Raw genomic sequence first — 16,416 nt, forward strand, 5'->3', positions numbered from 1 at the left:
CAGATTTTTACAGATGTCATTTCTTAGAAGCTGCCTCAAACCAGCATTGCAGGTAACCTTCTCCCTCAGCAATGTCACTGCACATTCCAAATACCATTTGTTTAAGACAAAAGTTGCATTATTTCAAGAGAGCTAGTTTGCTCCCTTATGTTTGTCCAAGGATGATTGGGCGGGGGCTGCTTGCGAGAGGAACTGGATAGAGAGGTGGTTTTGGAGGGATTGTTTATCTGTTTAAAACGAAGCTTCTAGTGGGTTAAGAATGAAGCAGCGAAAACACTGCCATGTCTGGGATGCAAACTGCACTGAAGCTGAGCAGTCCTTCCAACCAGTGTCTTCTACTGCTGATCCAGGCTCTGATCTTACAGCACCGAGGGCAGTGGGAACTTAGCCATTCAACAGAGTTTGAACGAGGTCAGGCACTGTGGACAGTTATGCTAGACAGACGAAGATCAGGACCTGGAGTCTAAGAACAGGGTCACAACAACTAGGTGATAACCTGGGACCCTAATTGTCAGTGCGTGATGTGAAACTCAGTGTTTAAGAGGAAGTAATCTGCAGCAGGAGGAGGAAAAAAACAGAAGAACCCAAAGCAAAACTGCTGGTGAAAAGCATGCGTGCTGCCTCTTGTAAGTAGAGTTGGGAGTAACATCAGACTATAGCAGGACATCCACACAGGACGAGGTCGTCCAGGATGGTAAGCACATTTGCCATGATCTCAAGAGTGCTGGGGGGTGGTCATGGAGAGACAAATCCACTTTATTCATCTGAGGAGCTTCAGCTTCTGGGGAGGATTTTGTATAGTGAAAAATCTCATCCTTGTGTTTGAAATCCAAAATCTGAAACAGTTTGATGCTGATGGACAAAAGAATTACCCAAAGTTATTTTGGGGACAGGGAGAAAGCAGCCTTACTGTTATAAACAATGTTGTTCTGTGAGTACTCAGGAGACTGCGGTATTAGCTTGTGTTCCAGTCTGTGAAGCAACACTAAGTAGCACTTGTATTTGTTGCTCTTGGATGAACTTTAGGCGTTAAAATTGGCAGCTAATAAAGCCCTGAAAGCTTAGAGGGAGCCGTAGTTAATTACTGACCAGCTACAATATTATCCTTAAGAATTCTGGTTGAGTCTGTGATGTTTTCTTTCTTCAAAATTAAACTGCATATTTTAGTGCAGTTCTAATGACTTCTGTATAGCAGCTGGGAATCTAACCCATTATCGGTCAAAGATATCAAGAAGGACTTTGAACCAAGAGGTAGATGACTCTGTTATGGCACAGATGAGATCTGTTCACTCTCATATTTTAAGAGAAATGCTGCTTTTTGAAGCCATTTTGTAACTTGCTGAAAAAGAGAACTGAAACAAGTTATTTCTTACAACCTCCATCCTCCAGAAGCCATCACATGGCTGTAAGTGCACCTGCAGCTGCAGATCCTTACCGAGGTGCTGTTTGGGTCACTGAATGTATCGTGGGGACCACTCTAGCTTTGGGGGCCTGAGGATCAAGGCAAGACCTCTCATGCTCTGGCTCTGAGATGACAACAACCTAGGGCAGCCGGGGGGGCTGTTTGTTACTGGACAGCCCAGCTGGTTGGGACAGCTGCTGCCAAAGCAGCGAGCTGTGGAGTGTGACCTGCAACCTCACTGGCCTCTCCTGGCCTAGGCTGAAGGGCTGTTGCTCTTCTTTTTCAGTTGTCTTTCTCCTCCTCCTTTGAAAATCCCTTTGCCTCAGTTTTCTACCAAACTCCTTAGCCTCTCCTCTCTTGCTGTCTTTTCCTGAGTTGGCATTTGACTGATTTCTCTCCAGGTGGGGGAATGATGTGCGTTGCTGTCACTCAGCTTTCTCTGCATGGTGTGTTGTAACCCCCCCCTCTGCTTGGGCTTTAAGCTCTTTGGGGTAAGACGCTGCACCTTTGTACTGTGCTTAAACATGAACTGGGATTTCAGGGGCATGGGGACCTGCCTTTCACCAGGGAATGGCCGACTGCTAGCAGCAACTCAGTTTCTCCAGGGCTGGGAGAATGGGTGTTTACCTGCCAGCATTTATAACTATTCCCAGTATAAAAGCTTGCATCTGGATCTGAGGGCAGCAAAAGGAGGTGCCAGTGAAAAATGTGCGAAAAACTGCCTTGGATAGTAGGTACTGCTGTAGTGATTACAGCTGACAATAACAAGACTACCCTAAAACAGAAACCTAGGTTTCATCTCTGAAGCTCTAGCATGCTTTTAAGCATGACTGTTCGTACCTTTTCTTCCCTTTCCACCTTTCTCATTCTCCGTTGTCTGCTTTTTTACCCTGGGTCCTTGCTTTTCACACCCCTCTCTGCATTCCCCAAGTCACTGTTTTGGACCCACATCCCTTGTCTTCCACATCTTTGGTTCAGCCCCACTAGTTCTTGTGAGCTGGGTCCCACAAGAACCCTTTGGGGCTATGCCCGTGCTGTGTCCACCTCCTGCCTGTTCCATGTGGTCACAGCATCCATACAGAAAGGTGGAGTGGGGAGGAGTTGGACACAGCATGGACATGTGTGGCCATGATGCCTTACTGGCTCGGGAGGGCAGACACCCTGAGCCCATCCAGTTCAGGTGACAATAGCTGTGAACATATGGCAGAATGGATGAGACAAACCTGGCAGGATCCTTCCTACCTAAAACTTGTTTTAGTGTGGCCACCCACAGAGAACTGCGTATCTGATACCACCACAGCATGTTCATCCTCCAGGCTACAAACCCCCCATGGCTCACCAATAGGAAGCAGTGGATTGGAGATTGGACAGGTGGTGATATCATCTGATAGCACTTTTTGAAATCCACCATACCCCAGGATGTGCTTATTGCTTCTGAGCATGAAAACAGCAGCTGACTCCTATGGGCTAAATTCACCTCTGCTGGTGCAGGGATGATTCATGACCCATGTGTGGAGCATGTGTGAAGTTTTTGGTTTGATCATATGAGAAAGCAAAATAGGCAAGCGGCCAACTACCCCTGCCCTACCATCTGCTGTGAGTTTGGGCATATTTTGGTATTTGCTCGTGTAGTTGTCTCTGCTGGTGATAATACAAGATTGGAGCATACTGTCTGAGGAGGAAAAGAAGTTAACTTACTTCCCAGAGTCATGATTGCAACAGGGGGGAATTAGATTTGAGCCTGGTCCATGTTCCCTTAACACAGTCCCTTCTGGAAGAGACACCAACCTTGAAGACAACTCACACAGAGGAAGAGAGCAAGTTGGAGAGCAAGAGCCTAATAGCGTCACACATAGGATGACACTGATGCTGTACACTATCACCCACAGCTTCTGGGCTTAATTATTTCTTGTAGGCAAATGTGCTAGCTTGCAACAGGACAAAAGTGGCTGTTGGGGGATAACTTGAAGAGGCAGCAATGCAGTCGTTTACACATTAATTACTGCAGTGATTTTTGTGTGTAGACAGCAACAGAGAAAAACTGCAGGGACCTGTCTCTCCCTCTCACTTTGGAGACTGTTAATGTCACTCAGGACCCATAGTACTGTGAGGATGTTGCACAGATCCATACTTAAATTTCAGAGCACTATATAAAGCAATGGCAACAACCTGCATTTTTAGTCTGTAACTGGCTTTATACAAATGTTGCCATAAAGCTTTATTTTTCCCCTTGCATACATTTCTGTTTTTCAGATTGTGAAAAATGCGTTAAAAACAACCCTGATGTTTAATGGATCCTCCAACATGAAATTAAGCGTGAACAATCGAAAAGACGTCAAAATGGTAATTATTGGGATACACTACATTTGCTTACAAGAGTTGAGGTTACACTGACATTTCTGAAAACAAATAACAGATTAAGATGGTTTTATTGCCTGTTTTAGAAATCCATGTAGGTATCGATCCTATTTGTAAACAAGTGAGTGACAAAACCCTCATTGACTTATCCGGTAGGCTGAGCAAACCTTGCCAAGAGGGAGTAATGCGGAGCCTAATCCTGCAGCCCTGGCTCACGACACTAAACCGTGCTCATACAAATAACCTCAATTCCACCATTAGCACAGAACTTATTTATTTATTCAGCATGCCTAGAGGACCTGGACATCACAGTGTGCAGCATGGTGACAGCCAAGATGTGACTTCAAAATAAATCTCTTACTTCAGAAATATCTTCTTAGAAATGTTTAAGTCTTGCCAACATTTTCATTGACTCAAATGCAGAACTGTTAAAAATTGGTAGGATTTTTTTTTTTTGCCATTAATAACAGGGTGAACAAACCAGAAGGCAGAAATTTAAGTATATGGACAGTTTAAAAACATTTTTCTCATTCAAATCACTGCCTGAAATTGATGGAAGCCTGCAGATCTTGAGAACAACAGAGAAAATGAAAAGTAAGAAACTTTATCCACATAGAAACTGAAACAGATACTTTCAGAGGCAACTGGTTTCTGTGCAATTTTCATATGTACTGTTTTGGGAGCTCACATTTATAGCTACAGCCTCACAACCACTTCCAGACTTGGTTCTCCTGCCTGGAGGTTGAAAAGCTCAACTCTGAAGCGCACATTGCCTTTCACAGGGTGGTGGATTGTCCCAGCTCCCAGAAATTGCCATGGGGAGCCAGACAGGATAATTGTTAGGGGGAAATGGATCTGCACTGGTGGCTGTCTTTTCCTCCTTAATATAGGGCAACATATAGAGCCTGGCGCTGTATGTCACAGCATGTGAGTGGCTGGAGTCTAGATCTGGATATACCAGGTGGCTAGGCTATGTATTTTTTAAACTACATTTAGGAAAAAAAACGAAGAAAAAAAAGGGAAATGAAGCTAACTCACCACACTAGAATGACAAGGAAATACTCTTCGCTTGCCATATGGATAAATGAGATTTGTGTAGTTTCACTTTACTTAAGTTTCAAGGTTTAAGTTAAAAGGCAAAACCAGAACAAGTTCAGAAACCACAACATGTCCTTCTGCTTCTGGCACTTTCAGACCTGTTTTTTCTTCCCTGATTTCATGAACTTCCTCTTTATGGTAGTGCTGGGCTTGATCCCACAGCTAATCTTGTGTTATGGATTGCCTTGGTAGAAAGTTTGTTGAACACTCACTTGTCTTGTGCTAAAATAAAGCTAATCAACATCAAACTAATCATAAGTTTTGGGAAAAACAGGTTTTTGATATGTTGGCACAGGAAAAATTAAACCAAAACTAAAATCATGGTCCTCACAAAAACCAACCCCTATGTAGCTTGTAGTCCTCACTTTCACTGGTGCATCTAAGAATACTGTCTGCCAGTAGCTGAAAGCAGAACTACTATTCAGTGCTTGTGATTTACTCACCTGCAACAAGCAGTCATCCATTAGCTGCTGTATCAGTGACTTGGTGATCGCTTAAATCCTCCTATTTGGATTCTGTTCTAGTTTCAAATCTTAGGGGCAATTTTGATACTTGGTCTTGTCCTGATGGCTGTTTATTTCATGAGAGTGGCCAGCATAGTTGATCCTAAGGAAGAAGAAGCAGTTGTCAGCATTTATGAAAAGGTGGAGGAGGAAGAAGGACTCTATGGAGATCTCCCAGGAACCACAACAACTGAGGAGGACACCAACAGGTCCAGTGATTCCTGCAGGTAAGTAGTGCCCAATGGCACATGGAGAAGTAATCACCAGGTGGGCAAATAGTTACAATGCTCACAATATCAGCATGGCTTTTGTTCTCTTTCCATTGTATAACAAGTGATAAAGTACCATTAATTTGGGATAAGTGGGGGTGTTGTTTAGGCATTGGATCATTAGTAGTTGCCTGTTATGGGCAGTATTGCAGCTCCACTGCTGGTCCTGTGCTTGTATGTTCAGCATAGCTCTGTAGCTGCCCCACCACCTCCAGCCATCCTCCCTTTGTGGCAGTGATGGGAGGCAGCAGAGTGACCAGCAAGCAAAGCGGCCTTTGCTGAGCTCACCCTCTTTCAGAGGCTGGAGGGGGCAGTGGGTGTTTCTCCTGGCAGAGGGTGGAGAGGGTACCAAAGCAACACCCGGCCCCAGCAGGTCATTTTTCTCCTTGTCTTTAGGATGGTAAAATTCAAAGCCCAGAATGGCTACTGAGAAGCAATTCTGCTGGATTTGGGAGAACAATGTGCATATAGGCTTTGCTTTAAAAACTGGGAATACAGAGTATTCCTAGCTTGTTTGTCCAGCTCAGCTTGTTTGCTTTTGAGGTCGATGTTCAAAATGGCCAGCTGTATGGTATGACAGATGCTTGCTTTCCTGCTTTGCTGACATTTGCTCACAATATACAATTGCCATTGCAGCTTTGAACTTGTGGAAAATGTTCCTTATGACTTAGCTTTTGAGATAAATAGCACTGCAGCCAAACCCTTGTACCAAGCCTGGATGAGACTCCTTGATATAGCCCAGAAAAAAATTCATGTGGCTTCTTACTATTGGTCTCTTACTGGGAAGGATATCGATGTCAACGATTCATCTTCCAAGCAGGTAGGAGAAAATCAATGACAAGCACATCTATGGTTGTATGTCTCATGTACATGTGGCAGATGGCAGATTGACTGTGTGTTGTCTCCCAGAGACATTGCTTGACTCTTCCTGCAAACCCAGAAAGCTTTTCCATGCTGGTCTGAAGCAGCACACCAACTTTCCTCCTCCAGTCAACTAGACTCCATCTGGGCTCTATCGATGTCTCTGAATATTTCTATGCTGTGTTTTAAGAGCAGCCCAGAGGTCAGCCTCAAGCCCACACTCACTTACCCTGCAGATTGTCAACCTGTAGTAGGGGCAGCCAGTGGCATGGCTGAAGAGCCTACAGGATCCCAACCATACAAGTGAACATGCCAATTCCCACTGGCTAGCTGGAAATGTCAGGAAGTCTGCTGGACTTTTGACTGCGTCAGAGGCTGCTTCTCACCCTGTACAGACACAACATCTGCATTCACCCATTTGCAGGTGTCCCTGAACTGTGCTGCTGGACAGCAGCTTAGGACATTCATTCTCTTTTGCGGGGCTGTCCTCATGGGCACCCTGTGCAGCCAGGCTTCCTGCAGCTCTCCGGCTCCACCACCAAAAGTAAATGACAGAGGCCATAACACAGGCTCACCTTGCAACCATCCATCATGTTTAATTGTCCCTTGGCTCTCTTTTGGCCTGTGGCAGCTGGCAACCTCCCAGGCAATCTTGAGGAGAATCTGGGGGACAGTTTGAGATGGGGACAGTTCTGAAAAGCAGAAGGGAAAAGGCTACTCCATTTCAGGCAGGTGTGGAGTTCAGTCATGTGTCAGGAATCATGTTGTTTGCTGCTAGACCAGATGCTGGCCTCTTTATTACTGTGGGCAGAGCCTCTGCCTCCCTTCTGGCACACCTTTCTCCTTGTTCTCACTCTCTGGGACAGCTCTCCTTGTCTTCCTCACCAGGAGGGTCTGGTGCTGTGAGCTGATTCACTTCCTCCACATGAGAAGTAAAAGTGACAGATGTAACACTGAGCCCTGTCTCTGCTAAAAGGACAGCTCAGTTTAGAACTGTCCCTGTTACTTTTATCCTCAGGAAGAAATGATGCAGCATATCTGTTGAGCATCAGCATCCAACACTTGATCTTTATTGGGGCATTCACCTTTGAAGTCTGGGATGTTAATGGTTGTACTCTGAAACCCTATATCTAATAACGTTAAATGATAGAAAACAAACTTTGATTCATACATTGGATCAGAATCTTTGTTCCCTTTTCTCTCGGGTTGAAACACTCCTGAAATAGGTGAAAATTCTGACCTTCCTTGTGTTGGGGTTCTTCAAAGGAAGCATCCATTAGTAACACTGTAATTGCAGGTATTTTACTAAATGTTCTATAACAAAATATAAAAATTAACAAACAATGTACAATGCAGGGTGAAGATATTCTGAAGCAGTTTGAGAAATTACTTGCAGACAATGTCTCTATCTACGTTGCAGCAAGTGTGCCAACATTGGCTACAAATTCAACTGATCTTGAGCTTTTACAGGAAAAAGGTAATTATCTCACTTGACTGATGTCTTCAAACCTTCAGTAATGCAAAGAGGCATCTGAGGGAAACTAGTCTCCAAGGCCTCTTCTGTCATGTCACCGCCCAAGGCCAGTGGCATGGTGCTTACATGTGTTCACAGGACAAGCACTATGTATTCACCAGTACATGGTTTCTGTGTACATTGTACCCTTAAGGTTTGTTTCTAAAAGTTCACTTTTTGTATATTTGTGTAAGTTATTGTATTCCCAGGAATGAGTGCTTGTGAATTTTGATAGTTATTACCAGTTGCAGGTATTAGATATCCAGACATGTTCTGGCTGTCAGAGGAGCAGTACAGATTACCATCTCCACGCTGTATCTAAACTCTTTTCCCCTCCCCATCTTTCTTCAGGGGCTCATGTAAAAAAGATTGATTTTAGACATTTGGCAGGAGGAGTGTTGCATAGCAAATTCTGGATTGTAGACATGAACACATATATATTGGTAGTGCAAATATGGACTGGAGATCTTTATCTCAGGTAAGTTCTGCTGCTGCATATTCAAAAATCTGGGGGGAAATTCATGTCCTAGCACATATCAGAAAAATCATGATAATGTAAAATACCGACTGAGGGGGAGAAACAGCAAAGAAACCCCTGGAGGTGGATGTGTCTCTTTCTGGGGCTTGCTCTCTTTGCAGGTGAAAGAGTTTGGTGCAGTGATATACAACTGCAGCTGCTTGGCCAAAGACCTCTGGAAAACATTTAGTACGTACTGGGATCTTGGACATGCTAATGCTACCATCCCATTCCCTTGGCCTCTCAATTATTCTACCCACATTAACAAGCATCGGCCTCTGGAAGTAGAATTTAATGGAATCCTGACAAAAGCCTATTTTTCTGTAAGTATGTTTCAAAATAACAGGATAGACTGTAAACTGCATTTAAGCATTGGCCAGAAAAGTCTCATCAGCAGTCCTCAGTTGCTTGTGCACCAGCTGGATAATAATTCATTCAACAGGTTTCTCTGGAACTACTCAAGGAATAAGGGTGAAACCAGCTTCACTATCGGGTAGCATGGCAAGGGAGGAGTGCACGTCTCCTTTAATCACCTGTGAGCTCAATATATCAATAAATATCTGAGCCATCAGGGCATGGAAGGCATGAGGAATGATAGTGGTCCACCTCAAATGCTTTGTGCTATTGTAATATAACCTGAACAGATCTGAATAGAAATGAACCACAGTCTGACAGAAAAAGGATGAAATCACTGACCTGTGTGTTTTCTTTTTACAGGCTTCTCCCCCAGCGTTTTGTCCAGAAGGTCGCACCCACGACCTCTTTGCTATAATCAGTATTATCAGCGAGGCACAGAAATTTGTCTATGTTTCTGTTATGGAATATTTCCCTACTAGCCGTTTTGTTCATCCAGAAAGGTACAACTTTAATCCCAAACAAATCAGCTGACTGTACTATTTAGAGGAAAAAGGTACTACTTCCCACCTTCTGCAATGAATATATTCAGAGTGGACAGAAATGAGGCTTTGCTCTGCATTCATGACTGCCTTGTGAACTGTGCAAATACTGATGCTACAGGAAGGGTGGTATCCAATACTGCCCCTGTGCTTCTCTAGCATTTTAGAGCAGCCTCCTGTGCCCTTCACACAGCAAGAAAACTGTGAAGTACCAGACCAGGGACAGTCAGGTACAACTCCCTTCAAAATAAAACAGAGCAGCTTTATGAATAGAGAGAAGAATGAGAACAGCAGAAATATATCTGGTATCAGACTTTTAAGAGAAAAGACTGCTTTACTCCCCTCTTCTGCTCCTGTTTCTCTCTTTCTGTTCTTTACTTTTGAAGACTCTTGACTTCTGGCTCTGCTGCCTGTTAGACCTCCTTGACCCATAGTTTAGAGGCCAATTCTTAACTGTCCTTGCCAACCTCTGTATTGGTAGCTGAAACAGCCTCTAAAAGAAACTTCTGGGCTTTTATTTTCCTTTTTTTATAATTCCATCTAAAGACATCCAAGTTCCTGAGGCATGCTGGATGCATGCAGCAGCAGCTCTCAAAGAGGTGGTAGTGGTGTATCTGGAGTGACCAAACTGTGTGTGGTGGACCACTGCCACGGTCCCAGTGGGCTGCCCAAGGTCACAGTAGAATTATGCAGACTCTACACATCAAGTCAAATCTGAGTAACACAGGATAGTCAGTCATGGGGCAACCACTAAGACTCCAAATCCCCTTAGATATGCTTGAATTAGGATGTTTACATACCACCAAGTGCTCTGAGTATTATCTGCTTATAACATTTCTGAGTTTTCCTATCATCTAAATAATCTGACTCAGAAAGGAATTCAAGCAAAATAATTACGTACAACACGGCTTGTAAAGAATAGGGTGAGCTCTAGGTTGCCATTTAGCCACAATTATACCATGCATCATGTCCTCTGGCATGACTGTGTAAAGCCTCTGTTGTTCAGCTGGGTGTGTGTGTTAGCAGGAAGGGTGTAGGATAATAGAGAGACACAGATAATTCCACTGTCCTTGAAACAAAATCTCAAAAACTAGCTTCCACTTGGAGGATATTTTTTATAAATCAAACAGCTTAGGGGATTTTTGGTTTCTATGTTGTACGGTTGAATCTCTGGGTTTCTCATCTCCTGCTTTTAGCTAAGGATAGGTTCACAGAAAGTCTCTTTTCCCCCTTAGAAATGAGTGTGTTAATACTCTTCATTCTTCATCTGAAGCCTTAATCCACCATTTGTGACATCTAGGGCCTGATCTGATGCAAACAAGAGTTTGAAGGGCCTAGGGAAAGTGGCGTGGGGCCTCGGGCTATCTCCACAGCAACCAGCTGTAGTGTAATGAATTGAGGCTGATTAGTTCAGGTTAGGTTCCTCCAGCAGCTGAGGCAGAGGGAACAAAGCTGCTGTCTTAATGCCTGAGTTATAATCAACTAGAAACCGATACATTTAAAAAATGGAAACTGTTCAAAAATAGCATTTCTAAATAGCATGTTTTTCCAAGATTTCAGGATCTATGAGTCAGCCTGAGCCTGAAGGCACGTGGCCAGTCTGTTGATCATGATAGGACAATGTGTGAGGGAGGATTTGAGAATTCATGCCTTTGTACATAAGACCAAAAGAAATAAGTTAGGCAAATTAATTCATCATTGCTCACAGGACTGTGAATGAGTGCCGGACCTCTCTCTGTATCAGTCCTCCAATCTGTACTAAAGATGCTTGTCTTCCTCCACGTGCACTTGTTAGGATCTAGGTAATGAAAATACAACATGGGTGTTTGGAGTTATTAGTCCTGGGATATACATTACCCAGCTCTTAGTGCTGGGCAAAGGATATTAAAAATTTTCCCCATAGCTACTGCCAAGACAAATGTCAGGAAGATGGACAGCCCCACGTTCACGAGGGCACAGCTGTGTTTTTTACCCCAGGGGCACATGACATACTGAAGAGGGCAAGGAGGGATAGAGCCTGTCCATGCTGGCTGATGGCACAGGACCACTGTGGACACTAGAAACAGTCTCCAGGGTCCTGAAATGTCTGTATTCTGCAAAACAGTACTTAGGTTTTCACTGTCCTTTTTCCTTCATGCGGTATGATCTGGCTATACATTGGAGTTGCTATTGTTGTTTTTAGTTTCCTGAGGAAATGGGCATGCTGTGTGTGTATCTGTGTACATGCACTTTAGTAAGCTTTAAACTCTTTGAGCAATTTCTACCCAATTTGGCAGAGACTGGAGGTCTCAAGACACATTGGAAAAGGACTGGCTGGGTAGAAGGCAGAAATCTTATTTATACCTCCAGTGAAGGCACGAGAGCTTCTCTTACTAGACATCAGAGATTCTATCTGTGCACAGTGTTACTTGTATTCTCAGTTTATTGTCATAGCTTTCTACTGAAATGTTTCAAAAATATCCCTTTTTCCACCCACCTACTTTTGTCTAGATACTGGCCAGCCATTGACAATGCTCTGAGACGTGCAGCTTTCAACTACAGAGTGCAAATCCGGCTTCTGGTCAGCTGCTGGACCCACTCTGACCCAGCCATGCTCTACTATCTGAGGTCCCTGCGTGCTCTCAACAACCCACATGCCCACATCAGTGTGGACGTGGTACGATAAGAAACCTGATTTTGGAAAAACAGCTTGAGGATATGGGCCCCCCACTGATTGTTGAGTCTAAGCTTCCATTTGCATGTGCAAGTATCAGTTTTAGAGAAGCAGGTTGTCCATTGTTGCAGCAACTGTTTTGGGTCGTTGAGAAAACAAGGCTCAAGAGACAGCCTTTGAGGAAGCAGCTATTGCAAGCTACTGGTGATACCAAGGACTGGGCCTAGCTGCGGCACTTGCGACATTACCCAGGCAGTTGCTTTGCTGAGCACCATGACAGTAACAGTTTATATGACAACTTAGTGCTCTTCTCATAGACTTTTCCTGTGTGGATTATCTTAAATAGGTCTCATTACTACCAGTTTTTTACAGCTGAGACCTCTGCTGACTGCCTATACAAATGGATCCGTTTCTGAACACTAAATATTACACACAGGCCATAGGCACTAGGCTGGAACGCATGAAGGGGGTGGGGATGGTGTAGAAGCTGCCAACATAATGCAGTTACCACGAAAGAGAGAAGCCACAGAAGTAAGGAGGAATGGTTTTTACTACTAACTAACTAACTAAATATCAGAAATGTAGATTTTAGTGAGAGTTAACACAAAAAGTTAGGCATTACTGTTGCCTGCAGTACCCCTTGTGTCTGTGATCAGCCCAATCTAGCACAAAATAAGAGCAGCAATCAGTGGTAAATGCAGATCTATTAAACAGCTGCCTAAAACTGCATTTAATTGTCTGCCCTGTAATGATAATAGCTGTGCCACTAATGGAACATTGTGAAGCAAACATTATCCTTATCTGATCTCAATTACTTATCCAATTTTATGTATACTGGAAGTACTATTTGTTAGTTTTCTTGGATAAGAGTAAAATCTATTTTATGGTACATTTAATAACAGTGTGTGGAATATTCTTTTCTGTTCTTTCTGTACTATTCTATTCTTTGGAAATACAGAAAATCTGCATTGTCCATTTATTCAACCTGTTCCTCACTCTGGTATTTCTATTTATGTTTTTAATTTCTTTCTGTCCAGAAACTCTTCATTGTTCCAGTTCTGAATCACACAAATATTCCTCATGGGAGAGTGAATCACAACAAATATATGGTCACTGATAAAGTAGCCTATATTGGTATGTATTGCGTTATTCCAAACACTTAGAGTATCTTCAGATCTATAGGACTGAAACTGAGATACGATGGGCTGCAGTATCAAAAAGGACTTCATTTTGCCGTATAAAGCAGATAAACGTATCAAAGTATATGGCTTTATCAGAATGTCTACTCTGGGTAAAGAAGTAGAGATGTGAAGGGGAGAAAATAATGTAGGTCAAGTTCATTAGAAGATTATTCCATATGATTGTGAACCATTAAAAACAGAGCATGACAAGTCTAAGTGCACAGCCTGTGACAAGCACAGTAGGAATTTCACAGGCTGTGCGCTCAGAACGACGCTGATGCTCTAGTATATAACACTATCGTGCTTTAATAAAAAGAAATTGCTGGGAGGAATTAATTCCATGCACTGTTTGCTGAACAGAATTCTATGAATGGAAATGAGAAAACAGCAGTGTCATTTGCTGCTCAATTCCTGTAAGTCAGGATGGTGTTTATCTTTCACTGTTTTATTGGGATCCCTCAAAAAAGGGAATGTGGAAGTGTTCTGTCATTTCAGTCAGCTCATTCTCCAAGCAATGTAAACCAGCAAATATCCTGACCCTCCAACAGGCTGAGGAATTGCAACTCCAATTGCCTTTAATAGAACTTGTTTCTTACTGAGTTGTCTTTTGAAGGCAGATATGCAGATAATTTTTTTTCATGCCTAAGCACCTTCTGGCATTGACAGTGTATTTTTCTGGCTAAGATGAGCACCAGGAGTGCTAAGCGATAAAATCAAACAGTGTTTGATTTTCTGAATGGCGGTAGCTTTGGGGAGAGCCCTAGACAATGTCTACATCTGGATTCCAAGCTTTGCCTGGTTTAAAAGCAGGCTTTGCGTGCTGAGCTCAGAATAGCTCCTGAGGATTTGTTGATCAAGGGTCCGGTTTCTCCTGTTGTTTTCCTTTAACAAGTGAAGAGAATTAAGTCCAGTAAGGACTTTTTTTCTTTAAACACAGAAGCCCATACCAAACACTAGCTTTTACCCCTCTTAATACCCAAACGTTGCCTTTTATTCCTATGTTTCTAGTGAGTAGATTAATGCATCTCTACCACAGGCTGTAAGAAATCAGAGTGTTATGAAGCTTCAGGGTTGCAGTTAATACTGACCTACCGAAACCTGAGGTCTGGAATAAGAAGGAGGCAACCCGGTTTTTGCTTGTCCTAATGAGGTTTGCTGTTGTACAGCAAATCAGCAAAGCCAGGCAATGTGGACTTAACAAGTGTGGAGATCAAACAAAACACTGGGAAATTAATGTTTTCTAATTAGCTACTTTTCCATTGCACAGGGACTTCCAATTGGTCAGAAGATTACTTCATTAACACAGCTGGCGTGGGACTAATTATCAAACAGAATTCGACCAACCTGCGAAGAAGGCAACTGCCTATCCAGGAACAATTAAAAAACCTTTTTGAGCGAGACTGGAATTCTAAATACGCAACGAACCTGGAAGATGTGCAGGGACAGAAAGACTGTAACTGGAGAGGCAGACTCTGAAGTGAATTGAAATATACATTTGAAATAGAAACAAAAATGTATTTGAATATTGTTCCCTGTGCAAAACAAGGAGCTTTCTTCTTTATGTCGTCGTCAGAGAAATCGCTTCCTCGTGGTGTTCACACTGTTTGATGATGCGAGAATTTCTCATTGTTGACTCTACCTGCAAAACTGTTAGTCAGTGTGTGACATTTCCTTTTTTGTGTGATTACCTCATCCTATAGTTAATGAAATGCATACAGTGTTATATGACAAGCTGTCTGGTATTAAAGCAAACATGGAAGATACAACCAGATCTTAATACATCAGAGATGCAGATGACTATTGCTGTGATATTTTATCTTAGGAAGCTATATATTTCAACCTTAATGCTCCATTAACAGTGTTTACTTACATGTGTTTAAGCATATTTTTAGTAAAAGCCTGGCCGCTTTAACATTTGAGTCATGTAAGTAATCACCTGCAATAGCGAGGGCAGATTTTAAAAAGTATTTAGGAAGTAGAGGTACAGGGAAATACCTGTATTTAAGTGTTGAGGCTAGTTGCCAGAGCTAAATGCCTGGGATTTAAATCTTGGGGCCAGCTTTCAGCTCAGCTGCCCTGGACCCCCAAGTGTCTGGGGGTGTTTGAATGTCTGTGCATTGGCCTCATGCAGCAAATAGGATGGGGGGAGCAGGGCGAAGTTGCTGCGTGAGTGCTGGTGTGGCCAAGGCACCCCACCTCACTGTGGGCAGTGCTTGGAGAGCCTCCTTGCTCCTTTAGGTCTGTCCTGGTGCTGGCCCTGGCCAGCCTTGTGTCTCTGGGCTGCCTTTTCATCTATAGTCACACAGGGACTATAAACCTGAGCCTTCTAGTTCCTTATGTCCTTATCTGCCGCTGTGTGGTGGCTCTGCCCTGGATGACTCTCAGAAGTGGCAGGAAGGAAAAGCAGGACATGTGCTCCAGCTGTGGAGAGGTGTGAACGACACTGGGCTGGGGCTCCATGACCCTCACTGGTGCCAGGCACCTTTGCCTGACACTGGAAATGGAGTTGCAAAGTAAACTTTTTTCTTTGTGACTGAGGTACAGCAGAGGTGAAAGAGCCCAAGGCAAAAGCCCAGAGAATGGCTCCACAGAAGGGTCAGCCAAATGCCTTGTCCTGGCACTCCACTTCTGAGCTTCCTCTAGCTCCCCTCTGGAGAGGACCTCTCCAGCCCTGAAAGGTGTGTGGCAGCTCGTGCCTTCATCCCATCCTGGCAGGGCCCCAATTGGTTGCATTTTAGCTCTGAGGCCACCTCTCTTGCCACAGACACAGTGCTGAGTGGAGGCAGTACAGGCTTCCCCATTACAGTGCAACCTCCCCATCCTCCCGAGGAAGCGTTTTGGTGTTTTTGAATACCTGCCCTGTGCTGAGAATGACAAAGGGACTGCTGTGATTGTTTGTGTGTGGACTGGTTTATATCTTTATGAATACACACAAATCCCCATACAAATAAGGTCCCCTCCCTATGAGGTCTTTTGGAGATGATCCCAACTAATTTTCCATTTTTTGGTTTCCAGGATGCTATTTAGCTGTCTCTTCCAGACGCTTCCAAGATTCCTTGGATCATTTTGCCCACCATTACAAATCAATGCTTGTTGCTATTAAGGCAGGTTTTTAAGACATGGTTACGTTTACAGATAACGCTGAAGTTTTTTGAGTATTCACAT

General features: G+C 43.5%; 1 protein-coding gene across 1 annotated transcript; it reads left to right on the forward strand.

Moving 5' to 3' along the window:
• Window positions 1-603: 603 nt before the first annotated feature.
• Window positions 604-14,830, forward strand: PLD4 (phospholipase D family member 4). The gene is given in 13 exon segments (XM_075103080.1): window positions 604-694; window positions 3,656-3,745; window positions 5,383-5,588; window positions 6,267-6,450; window positions 7,848-7,968; window positions 8,356-8,430; window positions 8,433-8,482; window positions 8,644-8,844; window positions 9,239-9,378; window positions 11,908-12,073; window positions 13,108-13,204; window positions 14,519-14,712; window positions 14,714-14,830. Coding segments are annotated over 13 exon segments (1,551 nt in total). The 5' UTR covers window positions 604-691; the 3' UTR covers window positions 14,738-14,830.
• Window positions 14,831-16,416: the final 1,586 nt, after the last annotated feature.

This window comes from Phalacrocorax aristotelis, chromosome 9 (genome assembly GCF_949628215.1).
Source record: "Phalacrocorax aristotelis chromosome 9, bGulAri2.1, whole genome shotgun sequence".
Lineage (NCBI taxonomy): Eukaryota > Metazoa > Chordata > Aves > Suliformes > Phalacrocoracidae > Phalacrocorax > Phalacrocorax aristotelis.